This window comes from Camelus bactrianus, chromosome 18, assembly GCF_048773025.1.
Source record: "Camelus bactrianus isolate YW-2024 breed Bactrian camel chromosome 18, ASM4877302v1, whole genome shotgun sequence".
Taxonomy (NCBI): domain Eukaryota; kingdom Metazoa; phylum Chordata; class Mammalia; order Artiodactyla; family Camelidae; genus Camelus; species Camelus bactrianus.
This window is the reverse complement of record NC_133556.1, coordinates 25,493,184-25,508,841: the sequence shown is the minus strand read 5'-3', so window position 1 is coordinate 25,508,841 and position 15,658 is coordinate 25,493,184. Positions and strand designations below refer to the sequence as shown.

At 54.5% G+C, this 15,658-nt stretch overlaps 1 protein-coding gene across 10 annotated transcripts in view; it reads left to right on the top strand.

Moving 5' to 3' along the window:
• MGRN1 (mahogunin ring finger 1) overlaps nt 1–15,658 on the top strand; it is a 44,969-nt gene that overhangs the window by 6,530 nt on the left and 22,781 nt on the right. For 4 of the 10 annotated variants that reach the window (XM_074346378.1, XM_074346376.1, XM_074346377.1 and 1 more), the window contains exons 2-5: nt 9,885–10,003; nt 11,523–11,611; nt 12,270–12,416; nt 13,678–13,795. In XM_074346378.1, coding sequence (XP_074202479.1) covers nt 9,885–10,003; nt 11,523–11,611; nt 12,270–12,416; nt 13,678–13,795 — 473 coding nt within the window. Of the gene's footprint in view, nt 1–6,788; nt 7,507–9,884; nt 10,004–11,522; nt 11,612–12,070; nt 12,146–12,269; nt 12,417–13,677; nt 13,796–15,658 lie in introns of those variants that run through there. The other 6 variants (XM_074346372.1, XM_074346373.1, XM_074346371.1 and 3 more) reach the window with 6 other exon arrangements.

Sequence of the window (15,658 nt, the reverse complement as noted above, 5' to 3'; positions counted from 1 at the left end):
CTGAGTCCAGAGGCCCTATATTAGCGACTTGCCCTGTGGCCTTGAGCCGGTCATTTGCTTTCTGGCCCCAGTTTCCCGACTCCCTGAGGTTAAGTTAACCTGTGGTCCCCTGGCATCTTTCAGTTTTGATTCTGCGAGCCCATGGGAGCTGGGCAGGGGGCGGGGCCAAGCCCCCACCCAGCCGAGCCCCATGTTTTTCAGTTCCCTGGAAGTTTCCTGGGAACGTCCTGCTCTTCCTGGATGGCCCTGTGGGCGGTGACCACTGCTGCCTGCCTCACCTCCCAAACCCAGTGTGGGCGGGCAGGCTCTGGCATGGGGCCACATCCAGTGGGCACTTCCCATGTGTGCTTCCATCAGGCCTCACATTTTCATGTTGTCCTGTAAAACGAAGTGCAGCCCCCGCCACCCCTGCAGTGTTGGAGTCAGGTTCAGTGAATAAGGGTGGGTTGTTCAGTTCTGCCAACTGCCCCTAGTCTGCCTGGCTCCCTGGAGCTGGGGAGCCAGGCTCAGTCCCTTCCTGTGCCCTGGGGCCCGCACCCCTGGTGTGGTCATCGGCCTGCACTCATAGCTGGGAGGGAGGTGAAGGCTTGGGAATGACTGACACGGGAGCATCTGTCACCCTGTGTCTGCAGTGGTTGGAAAGAACCCATTTCTCACCCTTTCATCCCACTCGGTGTTGACTCGGCCGGCCTCCTGAGAGGGGTGCTGGCTCTGTCCTGTCAGCCCTGGTGTCCACTGTTTTGATAACTGCCACTTTGTGTTACCTGGATCTCCTGCCCCTGTGGTAGCCCTGAGTGACCAGGCTCCGGCGGTGCCTTTAGGGGGAATCGAATGAAGGAACGGTACTCAGTTCAGTGCTTTAGAAAAGGTATGTACTATACACACGTGTATATTTACAATCAGAGCGTGCCATACTGAGGAAACGTACAGATAGTTAGCATTCTGCTTGATGAGCTGTCGCCAAGTGGGTGGGTTGGAGTAGAAAGTGGCAGCCCCTGGTGCCCCTGCCCAGTTTCTGTCCCCTCCACCCTGGGGAGCCCCCTCCTGACTCCACTGGAGGGGAGTTTTGCCTGTTTCTGAGCTTGGTGTGAATGGAACTGGACGGTCCTGGCTCCAGGCTGGGTGATGAGAGGCCCTGGTGCTGTTAGTGGGGCAGTGGGCGATTTCCTGTCGCTGCTGCCTGACACTCTAGTGTCTGCTGATGCACCGCGTGTTCATCCGCGAATTTGCGTGTAGGACACTGGGGGCGTTCCTGGTTTGGACTCTCATGAATGGTGCTGCCACGGACACTCCTGTACCCAGCTTTGGTGCCCACGACTCTGATTTCTTTGGGTGCATTTTTTTTCACTTTTAAAAAAAACTGTGGTAAAATACATATAACAGTTACCACCTTACCTGTTTTAAGTGTGCAGTTCAGAGGCATTAAGTACACTTAAACTGCTGTGTAGCTGTCACCACCATCATCTCTGTCATCCCCGTAACTCTTCGTCTTGTGAAAATGAAGCTGTCCCCACTGAACACTAATTCCCTATCCCCTCCCTGGCAGCCACCACTCTGCTTTCTGTGTCTGGGTCTTGACAACTCTCAATGCCGGGCAGTGGGTGCTGGCCCCCTCGTGCACGTGGGCGGGGTCAGCAGCTTTTCCGGTTTTGTGGCGGGGCTGGGCCCCTCCCCCTGCCCCCCTGCGCAGAGTTGGGTCCCATGGCCGCTGTGTTCTTGCCAGCACCGGCTAGTGTCCTGTGTGCGTGTTCTGTTTTGCTGTTTCTTTTCCTTATTAGCCATGAATATCTTGCGGTAGTTTAAGTTTATTTTTCCCTGATGACCAATGAGGCTGGACACCTTTTTGTATGTAAATTGCCATTCATTTCTCTTCCACTTTTTGTGAGATCTTTTGTCTACTTAAAATTTTTATATTGGGTTGTCTCTCTTTTCTCACTTATTTGCAGGAATGCTTTTCCCAAGTGCCTTTTATTACATTTTGAGTTCTTTGGAGGTTGACTCTGTGGCATTTACACCAACTCGCTTAGGCAGGGATGGAATGCACTGGAGGCCTAGGGGTGGGGTCTCTGGGACCCAGGGAGGGGAACCAAGCATTGGAAATCGTGATAACCAGAACGCAGAGTCCTCTCTGGCCTCAACGTCTTGCTGCTGTGACAGGCATGAAGCCGACTTCACCCACTGGGGGCCCTCAAGGACCAAGTCCTGTGGTTCTGGGTCCAGTTCCATGGGGGGCAAGAATCTAGGGATGGCCCAGTACGGTCAGGTGTCCACTGAAGCCAACCAGCTGTGTCCAGGGGCTGGGAGCTGTGTGCTCTGGTGGAAGCTGGGGCCCAGCCCTATGGATTGTGAAGGCTATGTCCAGAAAAGAGATGAAAGCTGGGGAAGACCCCTCACCCCAAGATAGATGGCTACCACACCTTACAGGAACTCAGCAGACCAGAGTCTTTGCTTAGTCACAGCTGTTCTCAGCTCAGGTTCTTGCCTCCGTGCAGGGGCGAGCCTTTTATTTGCTATGTCTGCTGTGGTAAGGCTTTCACACTGCGGGGAGGTTGGGAAACACGTTTATCACATGTCTTTTCACCTGTGCAAAGCTCTTTCGAATATTCAGCTTCTGTAGCCTCTGGGCATCCCCAGCTGTCCTCTATCTGCAGTTTGCAGCCAGGGTGGTTCACTGAGGCCTCGTGTTACAGATGGGGACGCTGAGGCCCAGGGAAGTGGGGCTATTCTGAGTCTCCCGCCCGAGTGTGGGGGGCAGAGACGCTATTCTGTGCGCACGCGTGACCTCGGCCGAGCGGGAGTGGCTGAGCAGGGACCAGGCTCACAGGCTAAGGGGCTGTCCCCCCCGGCAGGGTTGTCTCAGGGACCTGGAGATGCTTTCTGAGATCAGCACTCTGTGGACGGTGACATTCTGATCTCTGCTGGGCGGTGGGGCTTAGCAGCAGTGGACGTCAGGAAGCTGGTCATTGGGAATATCTGTCCTGATACAGAATGAGAATAATTTTAAGCGAGTGGAATCACTGAACTGTTTCCAGCCTTCTTGCCTTCCCGCTCGCCCTCCATCGAGTGGGAATGGCACTGGGGGTAGCTGAGCGAAATCCACGCCCAGTGTCCCAGGTCCCAGGGCCAGCTGTGTTTCTTAGGGGGCCCTAGGGTATCCTTATTCATGTCATGGTTTACCCGGCAGGATTATCGTGATTTATAATGAGAAATACATAATTTGGTCTTCATCCATTTCTGGCACAGAACTCCACAAACCCTTGGAATTTCCTCAGCAATGAGTGATAAAGTGAAATGGGTGTCTTCCGATATTCTTAAGAAACCCCTTTCAACCACACCTGAGTTTGTATTAACGCGATGACTTTTGGAAGCACCTGAGGCGGGGGGCTGGTTGCCAGTGGAGCCAGCCATGAGCTTGGAGGGCTGGAGACTGAGGTGCTTACCTGTGGCCAGTGATTTAATGTCTTGCCTCCATAAAGACGCAGAGTGGCCAGGTTTGGAGAGCGTCTAGGTGGGTGAACACATGGAGATGCTGGGAGGGGGCACGCTCAGGGAGCTGGGGGTTTCTGCAGCCCTTCCCACACGCCGTGTCCTTTGCATCTCTTCCGTCTGATTGTCCCTGAGCCGTAGCCTTTTTAATAAGCTGGTCATCTAGTAAGTGAATTGTTTTCTTGAATTCTGTGAGTCACTCTAGCAAATTAATTGACCCTGAGGAGGGGGTCCTGGGAACCTCCTATTTATAGCTGGTGCGTCAGAAGCTCAGGTGGCCACCTGGAGTTGTGATTGGCATCTGAAGTGGAGGAGGGTGCAGTCATGTGGGACTGAGCCCTTCACCTGTGGGATCTGACGCCGTCTCCAGGTAGTGTCAGGACTGAGCTAAATTTGTAGCCTCCCTTCCCCGGCAGTGTGCACTGAGAGCTGGACAGCTGCTTGGTGGTGTTGAAAACGCACATCAGGCTGGCGTAGTTGAGGACGCAGCTCTGGGTCAGCACAGCTTTTCAGTGAGGACGCCACCTTTTTCTGATAGTGTGGCCCCAAGCGATTACTTGACCTCTGTGTGAGAACGTGGGCATGGTGTCAGCCCCTCGGAGACCTGGGGGCCAGAGGCACAGCTGTATTGGATGGACGTGGAGGGAAGGTGGGCGGCTGCTGAAGGTTGAGGTAGGAGGCGAGGGGCGGCAGGCCTGGGAGCCACGCGCAGTATGGGTGGTGGTATGGGTGGGACTCTAGGGGGTCTGGGGATTGAGTGCAAACATCCCCCTTGCGTTTTAATTAGATCCTTCCAGGGACCACCCTGGCTGGCAGTCTGGTCTGAGGATTCTGAGGGTTTCCTGCCACAGGGGCTCTGCCTCTGGAGATGTCTCTTCACTCAGCTCTTGGGCGAAACTAGGAGTGAATGAAGCCATGAAGCTGCCCTGTGGCCCCGGTGGTAGCAGTGGCAGTGGCTGTCCCCTCAGGGATGCTGGGTGGCACCTGGCCTGCCTAGCTCCTTTCCATTGTGGGTGTTTCGGAGGTTGGCGGATTTGGGTGCGGATGCTTCTCCGGGGTTCAGATTTGGACTCTCTGACCCAGTGGGTCTGTCTTAGTCCATCTGGGCAGCTGTAACAGAACACCACACTCTGGGTGGCTTGTAAACAATAGACATTTATTTCTCATGGTTCTGGGGGCTGGGAAGTCCATGACAGGGTGCTGGCAGATTCTGTGTCTGGTGAGGGCCCTCTTCCTTGTCTGCAGACCACTGTCTTCTCTCTGTCCTCACACGGCGGAAGGGGTGAGGGGGCTCTGTGGGCACTAATCCCTTTCATCAGAGCCCATCCTCATGACCTGATCATCCCCCAGAGAGGCCCCCCTCCCAACACCATCACACTGGGGCTTAGGTTTCCACGTGTGAACGCTGGCAGGAACACAATCATTCACTCTATAGCAGGGTCCCAGACTCTGGTCTGCTGATAAACTTGGGTTTTAATAAAATTCTGGGTGCGTGCGTAGCTGATGTTTTGGTGGAGAACAGGTTTGAGCCATGGCCTTCATCACTAGCTTTGTGACCTCTGAGCTCAGTTTCTCGCATGGAAAGTGGGGCCGGATCTGTCCCCCCTCAGTGGGTTCAGTGGGGAAATTGGGCTGGGGCGCTGACTCGGGGGCGTGGAGGAAGACCCCTGGGGGCTGTGGGCTTGGTGTCTCCTCTCTTTCTGTCTCCTATCTTACTTTTTTGTCGTTGCCCCCCCCCGCCGCCCCATTGTCTTGTCTTTCTGTTTCCCTTTTCTTTGTAGCCCGTCTTGGTCCAAGATTGTTCACACATATAGATGCACATATATGAGCACACACACCACCCACGTGCAAGACACACGTGCACACACAAGCACACGTGTGTGCAACACACCTACGGACACACCACACACACAGACCACACAGACGTACACATGCATACGCGTACTCATACACGTATACAGGCACACACCTGCGAGCTGCTCCAGTTCCTTGGATGCATGTGTTCTTCCTTTAGAAAAAACATACCAGAAGGCACAGAGAGTAATACAGGGAACGCCCTCCACCCAGCGTCCACGGTTAGCATTTTTCATATTGTGGATGTGGGCACATCCTTCCGCGTTTGTTTCTTCCTTCCCCACATGTGGGTGTCCCACCATCTGCGCTGCGGGGCTGCCTTGTGCTAAGTTCTCATGTCCTCCACGTCGGAGTCCTGTTCCTTCTGCGTCTGCTCCGCGCTGATGTGCAGAGACCCGGCCCACTCCTTTAACTGGCGTGTGGTCCCGTCTCGTCACTGCCACACTCTGTTTGTCCCTTTTCATCGAGGAGCATGTGAGGTGTTTCCATCTTTCTATGCTGGAAAGTCTTGTATTGATCCCCATATTGTGTGTCTGCAACCAAAATATATACATAAATTAAAATTAGAATCTTAAGAGTGAGAATTTTTCTTCTGGTTTGCGTGGCCATTACAAATACCCAGTTGGTCAAAACATCACAAATATTACAGTTTTCATAAGTGACAAACATAAATACTGAAAAACACTGAACGTATTATCTGACGTGAGTGGATGGGCTGCTTTCCCCGCAGTTAATTCATGTAGTCACAGCTGAATAGAGCCTGTTGCTGGAATGAGACAGGTCAGCATCTATTCTGGTTCCGTTTTTCATTTTAACTTGAGAAACTTTTTCACATGAATCAAGTAGATGAGAATTAACGTGTTTGATTTAGCAATAGCATCCAATTCCAAATTATTTGCCAAAAAAAAAATCACATAAAGATCTAATACCAGAAAAATATTATTGATGATTTACCAGCTAACAACTTACGTCCTTCCAGCTCCTAACAGCAGCTTTATTGAGACATAATTCACATACTGTAAAGTTTATCCTTTTAAAATGTACAATTCAGTGTTTTTTTTCCAAGAACATGGTTCCAGTTTTGTGATTACACAACCACTGCCCTAACACATTCTTGTCCCATGTGTTCAATCTTTTAAAAACAATTTTTCTTGTTTTAAAGTAATACACATTAATTTAGAAAATGTATAAAATACAGTTAAAGACAAAACAAATGAGAACATCTCATCCATTGCCTGTTAATCTAGAGGTTTTAGTTTGTAGCCTTTGTACCTCTGAAGTTATTAACGCTTCAGACTGCACTGAGACGTGGGGGCCTCCCGTGTATAGTTCACCGTCAGGTCGTGGAAGAGCTGTGGAGGAGAAGAAAGCAGAGAAGGGGGTCAGGGGAAGTTGGGGGAGGTTGCCAGTTTTAAAAAGTATGATCAGAAAAGGGATTGTTGAGATAGAAACGTGAGGTCAAAGGATCCAGGCAGACTTGGGGAAGAACTTCATTAAACAGACGAAACGGCATGTTAAAAGACCCTGGGGGCAAACAGGGTCTTCACTGTCTAGGGCCTCACAGGCCAGGGAGGAGTTTGGGACTCATTCTAGTGTGACTAGGAAGCCACCAGGAAACTGTGAGAATGGGATGTGGGAAACAGACTTTGGGGCTATGTTAGTGGGGAGACCCGGGGAGTGGATTGCAGTAATCCAGGCAGGAGATGGTGGTGGCATTGACTAGGGTGGTGGCCAGGAAAAAGTATTAGAATCAGGAGCCCTCGGAGGGTCACCCAGACTGGATTTCAAAGCCCATGGTGATAGTTACCTCTTGCCGAGTAACAAATTCAAAGTGTAGCCATTTATATTTGATGTTCATTATCTCATTGTTTCTGTGGCCCAGGAGCTTGTGAGTGGCTTAGTTGTGGGACTGCAGTCAGCTGGGGTCTGCTTCCCAGGTGGTTCCCTCATGGGGCCAGCAGGTCAGTGCTGGGTGGTGGCGAGGGGCCCCCGCTGGTCACTGCATGGACCCCTCCCTAGGGCTGCTTGAGCGTCCTCACCACATGGCAGCTGGCTTCCCCCAGTGCCTTGGAAGTCTCACTCCATCATTTCCAGAGTATCCTGCTGGTGACACCGGTTACTCCTATTCAGTGTGGGAAGTCTGCCGAAAGACACAAGTACCAGGAGGTGAGAATATGGGGGCCTTCTTGGAGGAGAGCTACCTCACCTACTTTCTACTGGTGGAGAAAACCCTGGGGATTTGTTGGCCTTAAAGGTCCCCCAGGAGGAGGTTAGGTCAGGATTTTCCAGGTCAAGGGCCTGTCTCCACACGGAAGGCCCTGCAGGGTCGGCCAAGCTGCCATGCCTGGTGCTGCCCTCTCCCGAGCCCTCCCTCCAGACCAGGGCCACAGCCTTTGGATCCACCTCAGAGTCTTGGAGCAGCGTGGAGGGCCTATCAGGGCTGAGGACCAGGCCCCACCACGAATGCTCAACATTTGGGACCTCACTGGCCAGTCTGAGCAGTCACTGGGCTTGCACGCACCCTCTCTCATGTGCCACTGCGGTCCGACTTGTTACCCAGTGCCTGGTGCGTGGGGCTTTCCCTGTCTGCCCTGCTGTATGTGCCGTGGTAACGATCTAGTCAATCTCGGCAGACAAGGTGGCTCTGAGCTGGGTTCCCCTTAAAGCTTCCTGCCGAGGCATCTCTCACCTACCTTGTGATTTGGGCTCGAGGTTGGGTGGACCAAGGGCCAACCAAGACTGCAGCTGGAGTCCAGAGACCACCAGTGCCCCAGGCCTGGTGCCTTGCTCCCACCCGCCTTCCAGGGCCAGTGTGGGAACGATCATCATATTAAAATGCACTGATGCTTTCAGTGTGGGCACTGGGACCATGGCAAATCTCAGGTGATTTTGGAAGAGTCCCAGAGCGTCCCTGTATCTCAGTCTTTTCATTAAGAGCACCACGATGGTTCCTGTTCAGTGAAAAGGTGTAACACGAACAGAACGTCTGGGCTCTGTCCCTGCCGCACCCGCTCCCGCTGGACTTCCTGGCAGCTTTCTGGGCGTGTCCTTTTGACTGTTCTGTGTGTGCTCACAACTCGAGTTATGCGGTTAAGCGTGTGCTGTTGCCTTTCAAAAGAGGTTTTGGAATGCGCTCAACGATTGTTCTGTGATACTGGCTTTCAGGTCTGTTGACACTCTTTAGCAGCTATTGTGTGATGTTCCATGAAATCGGGTGTTATATTTACTTAACTAGTCACCACTTTATTCTCTTTTCTCTCACTGTGGTTGGCTGTGTCTGGTTCCTGGTCCACATGTGGGTTGGGGTTACGCCTAGCCTGTTAGGTGCTGGCTGTGTTCCCTGCAGGCAGAGCCATCAGGCTGGACTCCTGGTTCTGGGCCTCCCAGCTTAGGCAGCCATGGCTGTGTCCTCCGTCACCAGAGCTGTGGTTCTCAGGAAGGACACACAGATCCATGCAGGGCACCCACTGTAGCTATAAGGGCCCAGAATTCCCTGTGGTCCACAAAATTCACAGGGTCCTGGTCCTGTGGACACCTGGCCTTTTTCTGGGTCCTCTGTGCCAGAGAGAAAGGGCGGACCGTGGGCAGGTGTCAGATCAGGAAGCTTGGGAGAGGTGGTCCTTCCACCGTTTCCCCAGCAAGGCTGTGAGCTCAGTTCTTTGAAGCTGAGCTGTGTCTGACGCCTTGTATCCATTTATTTCTATGAGAAGTGAGAATTCAGTACCTAAGTGTGCCGTGGACATACATCTTCAGTCTTCATGGAGGAGGGGATCAGATGTGAATGAAGTAAAAACTCATCCACATAGTTTTAAACTGTGGCATTGCTTGGGGCTCGGATGCGGGGGCTGATTTAGTCTGTGGGTCAGAGGAAGTGTATTCGTTTTCTGTGCTGTCATAACGGAGTGCCACAGACTGGATGATTTAAAATGGCAGAGTTTATTCTCACAGTTCTAGAGGCCAGAAGTCCAGAATCAAGGTATCGACAGAGTTGGTTCCCTCCAAAGCTTCTGTGGGGGTGGTTCTCTGCCTCTCCTTGCTTCTGGTGGCTCCAGGCGTTCCTGCCTTGGAGCTGTGTCCCTCCCGGCTCTGCCTCTGCCAGCACACGGCTTCCTTCCCTGTCTGTCTGTGTCCAAATCTCCCTCTTTTTCCTTGGAGACACTGGTCCCTGGATTTAGCACCCCCCCCCCATCCAACCTGACCTCCTATTACCTTGATTACATCTCCGAAGACCCTGTTTCCAAATAAGGTCATGTGCACAGGTACCAGGGGTTAGGATGGGGCCATGTCCTTGTAGGGAGGCACAGTTCAACCTGCTGCAGATGGAGGTGATGTTGAAGGGGGGTGCTGGATGTGTCCAGCAGGAGGGAGGAGTGGCCCAGTAGAGGGGAGGTGGGGATGGGTGCAGAGGTGGGGTGGGCTGGGTGGAAAGGCTGAGGCTGGTGCCTGGAGCCGGCCTTTCTCAGGGCTGAGCTTCTCGGCTGTGAGACGCTCCCACTGGGCTGTGTTGAGCCCCGTCATCTACAGCTGTGTTTCCTTTTAACCAGGAAACTACTTCGCCTCGCACTTTTTCATGGGAGGTGAGAAATTTGACACTCCCCACCCTGAAGGTTATCTCTTTGGCGAGAACATGGATCTGAACTTCCTGGGCAGTCGCCCGGTCCAGGTGGGTCTCTGCGGGGCTGGGCATGTGGGCAGTAGTGACGAGGCCCCTGGCGGTGGTGACGAGGCCCCTGGCGGCGAGCAGGCCCCGAGAAACCCCAAATGAGGCAGAGGTGCCAGCCAGACGTGTGTGTGGGACGTGTGCCTGAGGTGTGCCCCTCTGAGAGGCCTGCCCCTGGCGCTGCCCCCCCTGGGAGGCTGGATGGCTGAGATGTGCACTTCGTACACTGCTGTCCATTCGTTCAGCACACATTTGGCACCTGCTGTGTGCCTAGGACTCTTTCAGGGACTGGGGACAGAGGACAGACTCTGCCCTGTTTAGTGTGAGGGGTTGCAGACAATAAAGAAGAGAACGGTAAATTAAAAAAAGCCATGGATGCCCCCCAAAATTAAATAAAAGTTTAAAAAAAAAGAAGGAAATGTTTGATGGATGGAGACTAGGGAAGGAGAGAAGTGAGGGCCCATCGGGGTTGCTGAGCAGGGATTGGGTTTTGTATCTTGAGGTGACGAATGTGAGGTGTGATGAGGTGATGAGGTCCTCAGTGTGAGCAGGGGGCCAGGTGGGAGGCCCTCTCAGGAGACACTGGGCCCTGTCTGCTGAGGCTGCCGAGTCCTGGGGAGTCCCTGGGCCTGGTGGGGGATGGGTGGTCTCTAGGCTGTTTTAGCCATGGAGCAGCTGGTTGACATGAAGTTCTGATCCTTTAACCGATGGGAGGCGAGGGGCCCAGGGCCGAGTGCTGGCCGCTCCCACCCTTGGGGTCAGTGGGGCCTCCTCGTTGTGCTGAGCTGCCCACCCTCCCGAGTCCATGAGAGCAAGAGCAGAACCTCGCCTTCCACGTCTTCGTAACCTCAGCTCCGGCCCAGTGCCTGGCTTGTGCAGGTCTCCTGTAAACCTGTCGTCTTGTGTAACTTTCACCTTGAGACCATCATAGAGTCTCCTGAAGTTGTAAGAAGTGATGCAGAGAGACTCCATGTGTGTGCCCTTTACCCGACTTCCCAGCGACAGCGGCTCGTGAGACTCAGTGTCTCAGTGCGTTGTCACAAGCAGGGGACTGACAATGCGCACACGCTTCGCACATGCCACCAGCTTTACAGCACCCGTGTGTGTGCGTGTGCATGCTTGTGTCCCTTCCAGAATCTGTGCTGACCATCTTCCTTGTGTGGAGGGTCCACCTTGTTCAGAGCAGCAGTGGGACGGCAGGAACGCGGCCTGAGAGCCTGAACCCTAACCACTGCCGCCAGGGACCCTTGAGCCAGAGGACACTAGCGAGGGGTCCTTCCTGGAATTGGGGGACTGTGGCCACATGGCCGGAACCCTTTAGGGCACTTCTGGTCCCGGCTCCCCCACGTGCTGGCCGGGTTGCCTGTGGCTTCTTTGAGGTAGATGAGGATAGTGCCGTCCTGTGGTCAGTGTGAGGGCCCAGCAGTACCAGGCAGGGTTGTGACCGTTGTTCTGATTACGCCATGTGTTCTCTCCCCCGCCATGCCCTGGGGGTTACCTGGAGTTGCTGTTTATCTCCTAGTTTCCTTATGTCACCCCCGCCCCCCACGAGCCGGTGAAGACGCTGAGGAGCCTGGTGAACGTGCGCAAAGACTCCGTCCGGCTCGTCAGGTAACCCTTCACCCCACCCTGTGGGGCGCTATGCCCCAGGGCCGTGATGCTTGGGAGGAGAGGTGCTGAGTGGCCCCCACCCCCACCCCCTGTGTGTAGAGTCAGGACTCACCTCCCAGAGCTGCCCCTGCGTGAGGGTGGGAAAGGGAGGGGCCAGCAGGATTCGCCTGTGGAGGTCCAGCCCTTAAGCCAGGGTCTCAGCCAGGCACCTGTGCCCCAGGGCCATGGGCTGTATCTGGAGACAGTCTTGGTTTTCCCAGCTGGGGACTTGTGCCACTGGCATCTGGGGAGCAGAGACCAGGGGTGCTGCTGAGCACCCTGTACGGCACAGGACACCCCCACAGCCAAGAATGGTCCAGCCCTGAATGTCGGTGGGTTGGGAACTACTTTAAACTTGGAAGACGTGCAGCATCTGGGGCTGCCTCTAAACCGAGGACTCATCTCCTTTCCTGTGGGCAGGAGGCAAGGGAGGGAGGACCCTGCGTTGCTGAGCCTTATTGTCCAAACAGGAAACAGCCCTGCATTCCTAGAAAGGTGGGACACAGCCAGGAGTTGACTCTGGGGGCCCCTCGGCGGGGGTGGTGTGTGCGGTGCAGGATGGGGATGCCCTCGCAGGCGTGGCCCCTGACCTGCCCCTGTCCCTTTGCGTCCTCGGCAGGTACAAAGATGGTGCTGACAGCCCCACTGACGACAGCGAGAAGCCCCGAGTTCTCTACAGCCTGGAGTTCACCTTCGATGCCGATGCCCGGGTGGCCATCACCATCTACTGCCAGGCGGTGGAGGAGTTCCTGAATGGGACAGCTGTGTGAGTCCCCTGGGGCCTGGCAGAGTAGGGGTGGCAGGCTGGCCCAGCAGTTCTGCTTCTGTCTGTACATTGTGTTTGAGCTTTCAGGGATTTTATTTGAAATGAAGGCCCTGCTGGCCCCCAAAGTTGGAAGTCTGCAACTTCAGGAGGACTACAACAGGGCTGCCTCCAGGCTGCAAGGCCAGACCTGGGCAGGATGAGCAGAAATGTGCCCGCTTCCGTCCTGTTGGAGAAAACCCTTTGGAGGCCAGATTTGGTCTGGAGAGTGGGGCGGTGGCTGAGAACTTGGGCTTTTGAGTTCGTGTGCCAGCAGCCCCTCCCTTAGTGCCAGTCTCAGGCCAGACATGCCAGGGCCCTCGAGAGCATCCTTTGTCCCAGAGACTGAGGGAGGCCCCAAGGGTAGCAGGTGTGTGTAGGGTGGAGGGGGGCGGGTAAGGGTCATGTGTTGGATTCCGGCATAGGGAGATGCCAGAGTTTATCAGGATTAAACATTTGGGCGCTGCTGGACCCAGCCCTTCCTTTCCTGGGGATTTACCTTGGGGATATGCTTGCATGTGCGACTAAGATGTGTGGAAGAGGGTTCTGGAAGCTTTGTTTGGAATAGCAAGATGTCGGGGACCACCAGGTGTCCACTGTTGGGGGCCTGACTGAATCACTCAGAGTAAAGCTGTGGGAGTCCACACAGTGTCCTAGAACATGGCACCTCATCTGCGGTGATTCTGGGACGGCTCTGGGTGCCGCGTAGTGAAGGGCAGAGTGTAGGTGGACTGCTGTTTGAATATTAAAGAAGAAACACCGGCGCACACAGGCATGGTTAGCCTTGGCTTCCCCGGCAGTGATGTGTGAGTTGCGGACAGCGCAGAGAAGCAGGTGGCTTGGAGCAGGCCTGAGGGCAGGGAGCGGGGGTCCCTTTACACTGTGTGCATTTTAGTGTCATATTTATTCAAAAAAGTCAACAAACCATAAAGACCAAAGGGAAAAGTGTAGCCAAATCTGGAAAGATAATAGCTGTTGGGCGGGTGTGGGCTCTGGAAGGCCCCGCTGGGTCAGAGCCGGTGCTGTGAGGGACACGTGGCCGTGCAGGCTGGCCTCTGCCCCACCAGAGAGGGGCTGGGGCTTGCGTGGTGGGGACCTGCCAGTCAGGTTTCTCCTGGGTCCCCAAGAGGCTAGTGGCTGCCAGCCAGTCTCAGTTCCTGTGCGCTGGGGGGGACGGGGTGAGACAGAGTGTTTGTCTCACTGTCCTTTCTTGCTGCTTCTTCAGCTACAGCGCCAAGAGCCCAGCCCTGCAGTCCGAGACCGTCCACTACAAGCGGGGCGTGAGCCAACAGTTCTCCCTGCCCTCCTTCAAGATCGACTTCTCGGAATGGAAGGACGACGAGGTAGTGTCCTTGCTGGGCCCCATTCCCCCGGGCCCCCTGCCTGAATTCCTTCCCTTCAAGCGGGCGACACAGCGGGGCTTGTGCGCTCAGACCCCTCTCGTGGTTGGTGAGCGTCAGGGGCGGCTGCTGACCAGGGTCTGCGTGCTCAGCCCAGCCGGGCGTGCCAGGATCGTGGAGCATGGTTTGGTCCAGGCCTTGGCTGGACTGGACGATTGCGGATGGCTGGAGCAGCGGCAGTTAGAGGCTCCTTACTGGGCTTTGGTGCAGTTGTCGGGGCCACGGGACTGCAGCGTGGCAGGATGCCTTCCATCTAGTGGTTCCGCATAGTTAAGGACGTGGAGGATGCTCATTGCAGCTCTGTCTGTAATACTAAAATTGGAAGCCAGCTACGTGTCCACCACGGGGGGGTTGGTTGGTTTACCGATGTTATGGGAACCACCTGTGTGCATAACACGGGCACCATAGCTCTTCCGTTCTGGGATGAAATGCAGCCCTAAAGCAGCTGATGGAGCTTTGTCTCCTGGGCTTGGAGGAGATCATGATGCAGACAAATACCACGAAATCTCATGTATGTGACGGCCACAGACACACACAAGCCGTCTCCGCAGGTACACATGTGTGTATGTAATCCTTGAGGAAAAGCCAGAGAAGATTCCCATCAAGCTGAAGACTGGCTGCCTCTGCAGAGGGTCGTGGTGTGAGGAGGAAACACACACACACACACACACACGCACGCACGCACACACACAATACGTCTACAATGTGAGTGTTCATACTGTGTACACCTCTGACTTATAAAAAAAAAACCCAGATTATTAAAGTATAATTTATATACCATAAAACTCACCCATTTTCAGTGTGCAATTCAGTGATTTTTAGTAAACCTGTGATCACAGCCATCACCACAATCCAGTTATAGGACATTTCTCTCCTCCCTGCAGGATCGCTTGTGCCCAGTGATAGTTAATCCCTGCTCCCACCCCCGGCTCCTGGTTCTAGTCTGCTTTCTGTCACCATAGTTTTGACTGTTCCGGACGTTTCACGTGGATGGAATCAGGCAGTATGTGACCTTTCGTGTCTGGCTTCTTTCACCTGGCTGAATTCTCTCTCTTTTTTTTTTTTTTAGTAAAAGGTAGTCGCGTATTATGTTACTAAAATACGCGAGGGGGAAGGATTGGAGGTAGCGGGGCATGGTGTAGTGTGGAAGGTTCTGGGTCACGGGGACATCAGCCGTGAAGGCCTCACCCTGGTGGTTGCTCCCGGCCGTGTGTGCTTGCTGGTTGAGCAACAGAAGCCACCTCTGTGTTACTTCGGTGAGAATGCTGGGTCTTAAGGGAGGGTGTGCGGTCGTTGGAGTCAGAGGCAGAGCTGTCGTTGGAGTCATTGCAGCTCTGTGCAGCAGCCTTGTGCCGTCAGGATGGTCCCATCCCTGTGGGCACCACCAGTTCAGATGCCCTGCAGGTGTATCTGGTCCCGCCCACCCTCCTGTGAATGGGGAGGGAGATGGGGGCTGGGAGGGCAGGGAAGTGAATGCTCCTGCCCCTGGTGATCTGTGGGGTGGCCGGGCTGAGGCTGCACCTCAGCTTGGTGACCTCTGTATAGTCCAGTCTCTTGGCATTTTGGCCCCGAAACAGACCCCCTGTACATTTGCAGAAGTACTGAGTCAAGCCAATGGTTTGGGTCCCTTGTCCTGGGGGCCTACCTGACTCGTAAGCCCATCTTGAGTGCTGCATAGGGGCACCCCCTTTCCTCCCTCAGTGCGTCAGGGAGCCCGCATCCCTGACTTGTCAGTGTGTGGTGCAGTGGGGCTGGCGGGCCGCCACCCTGGGCCTGTCCAGCCTTGTTATCCCAGGACCCTGTCCT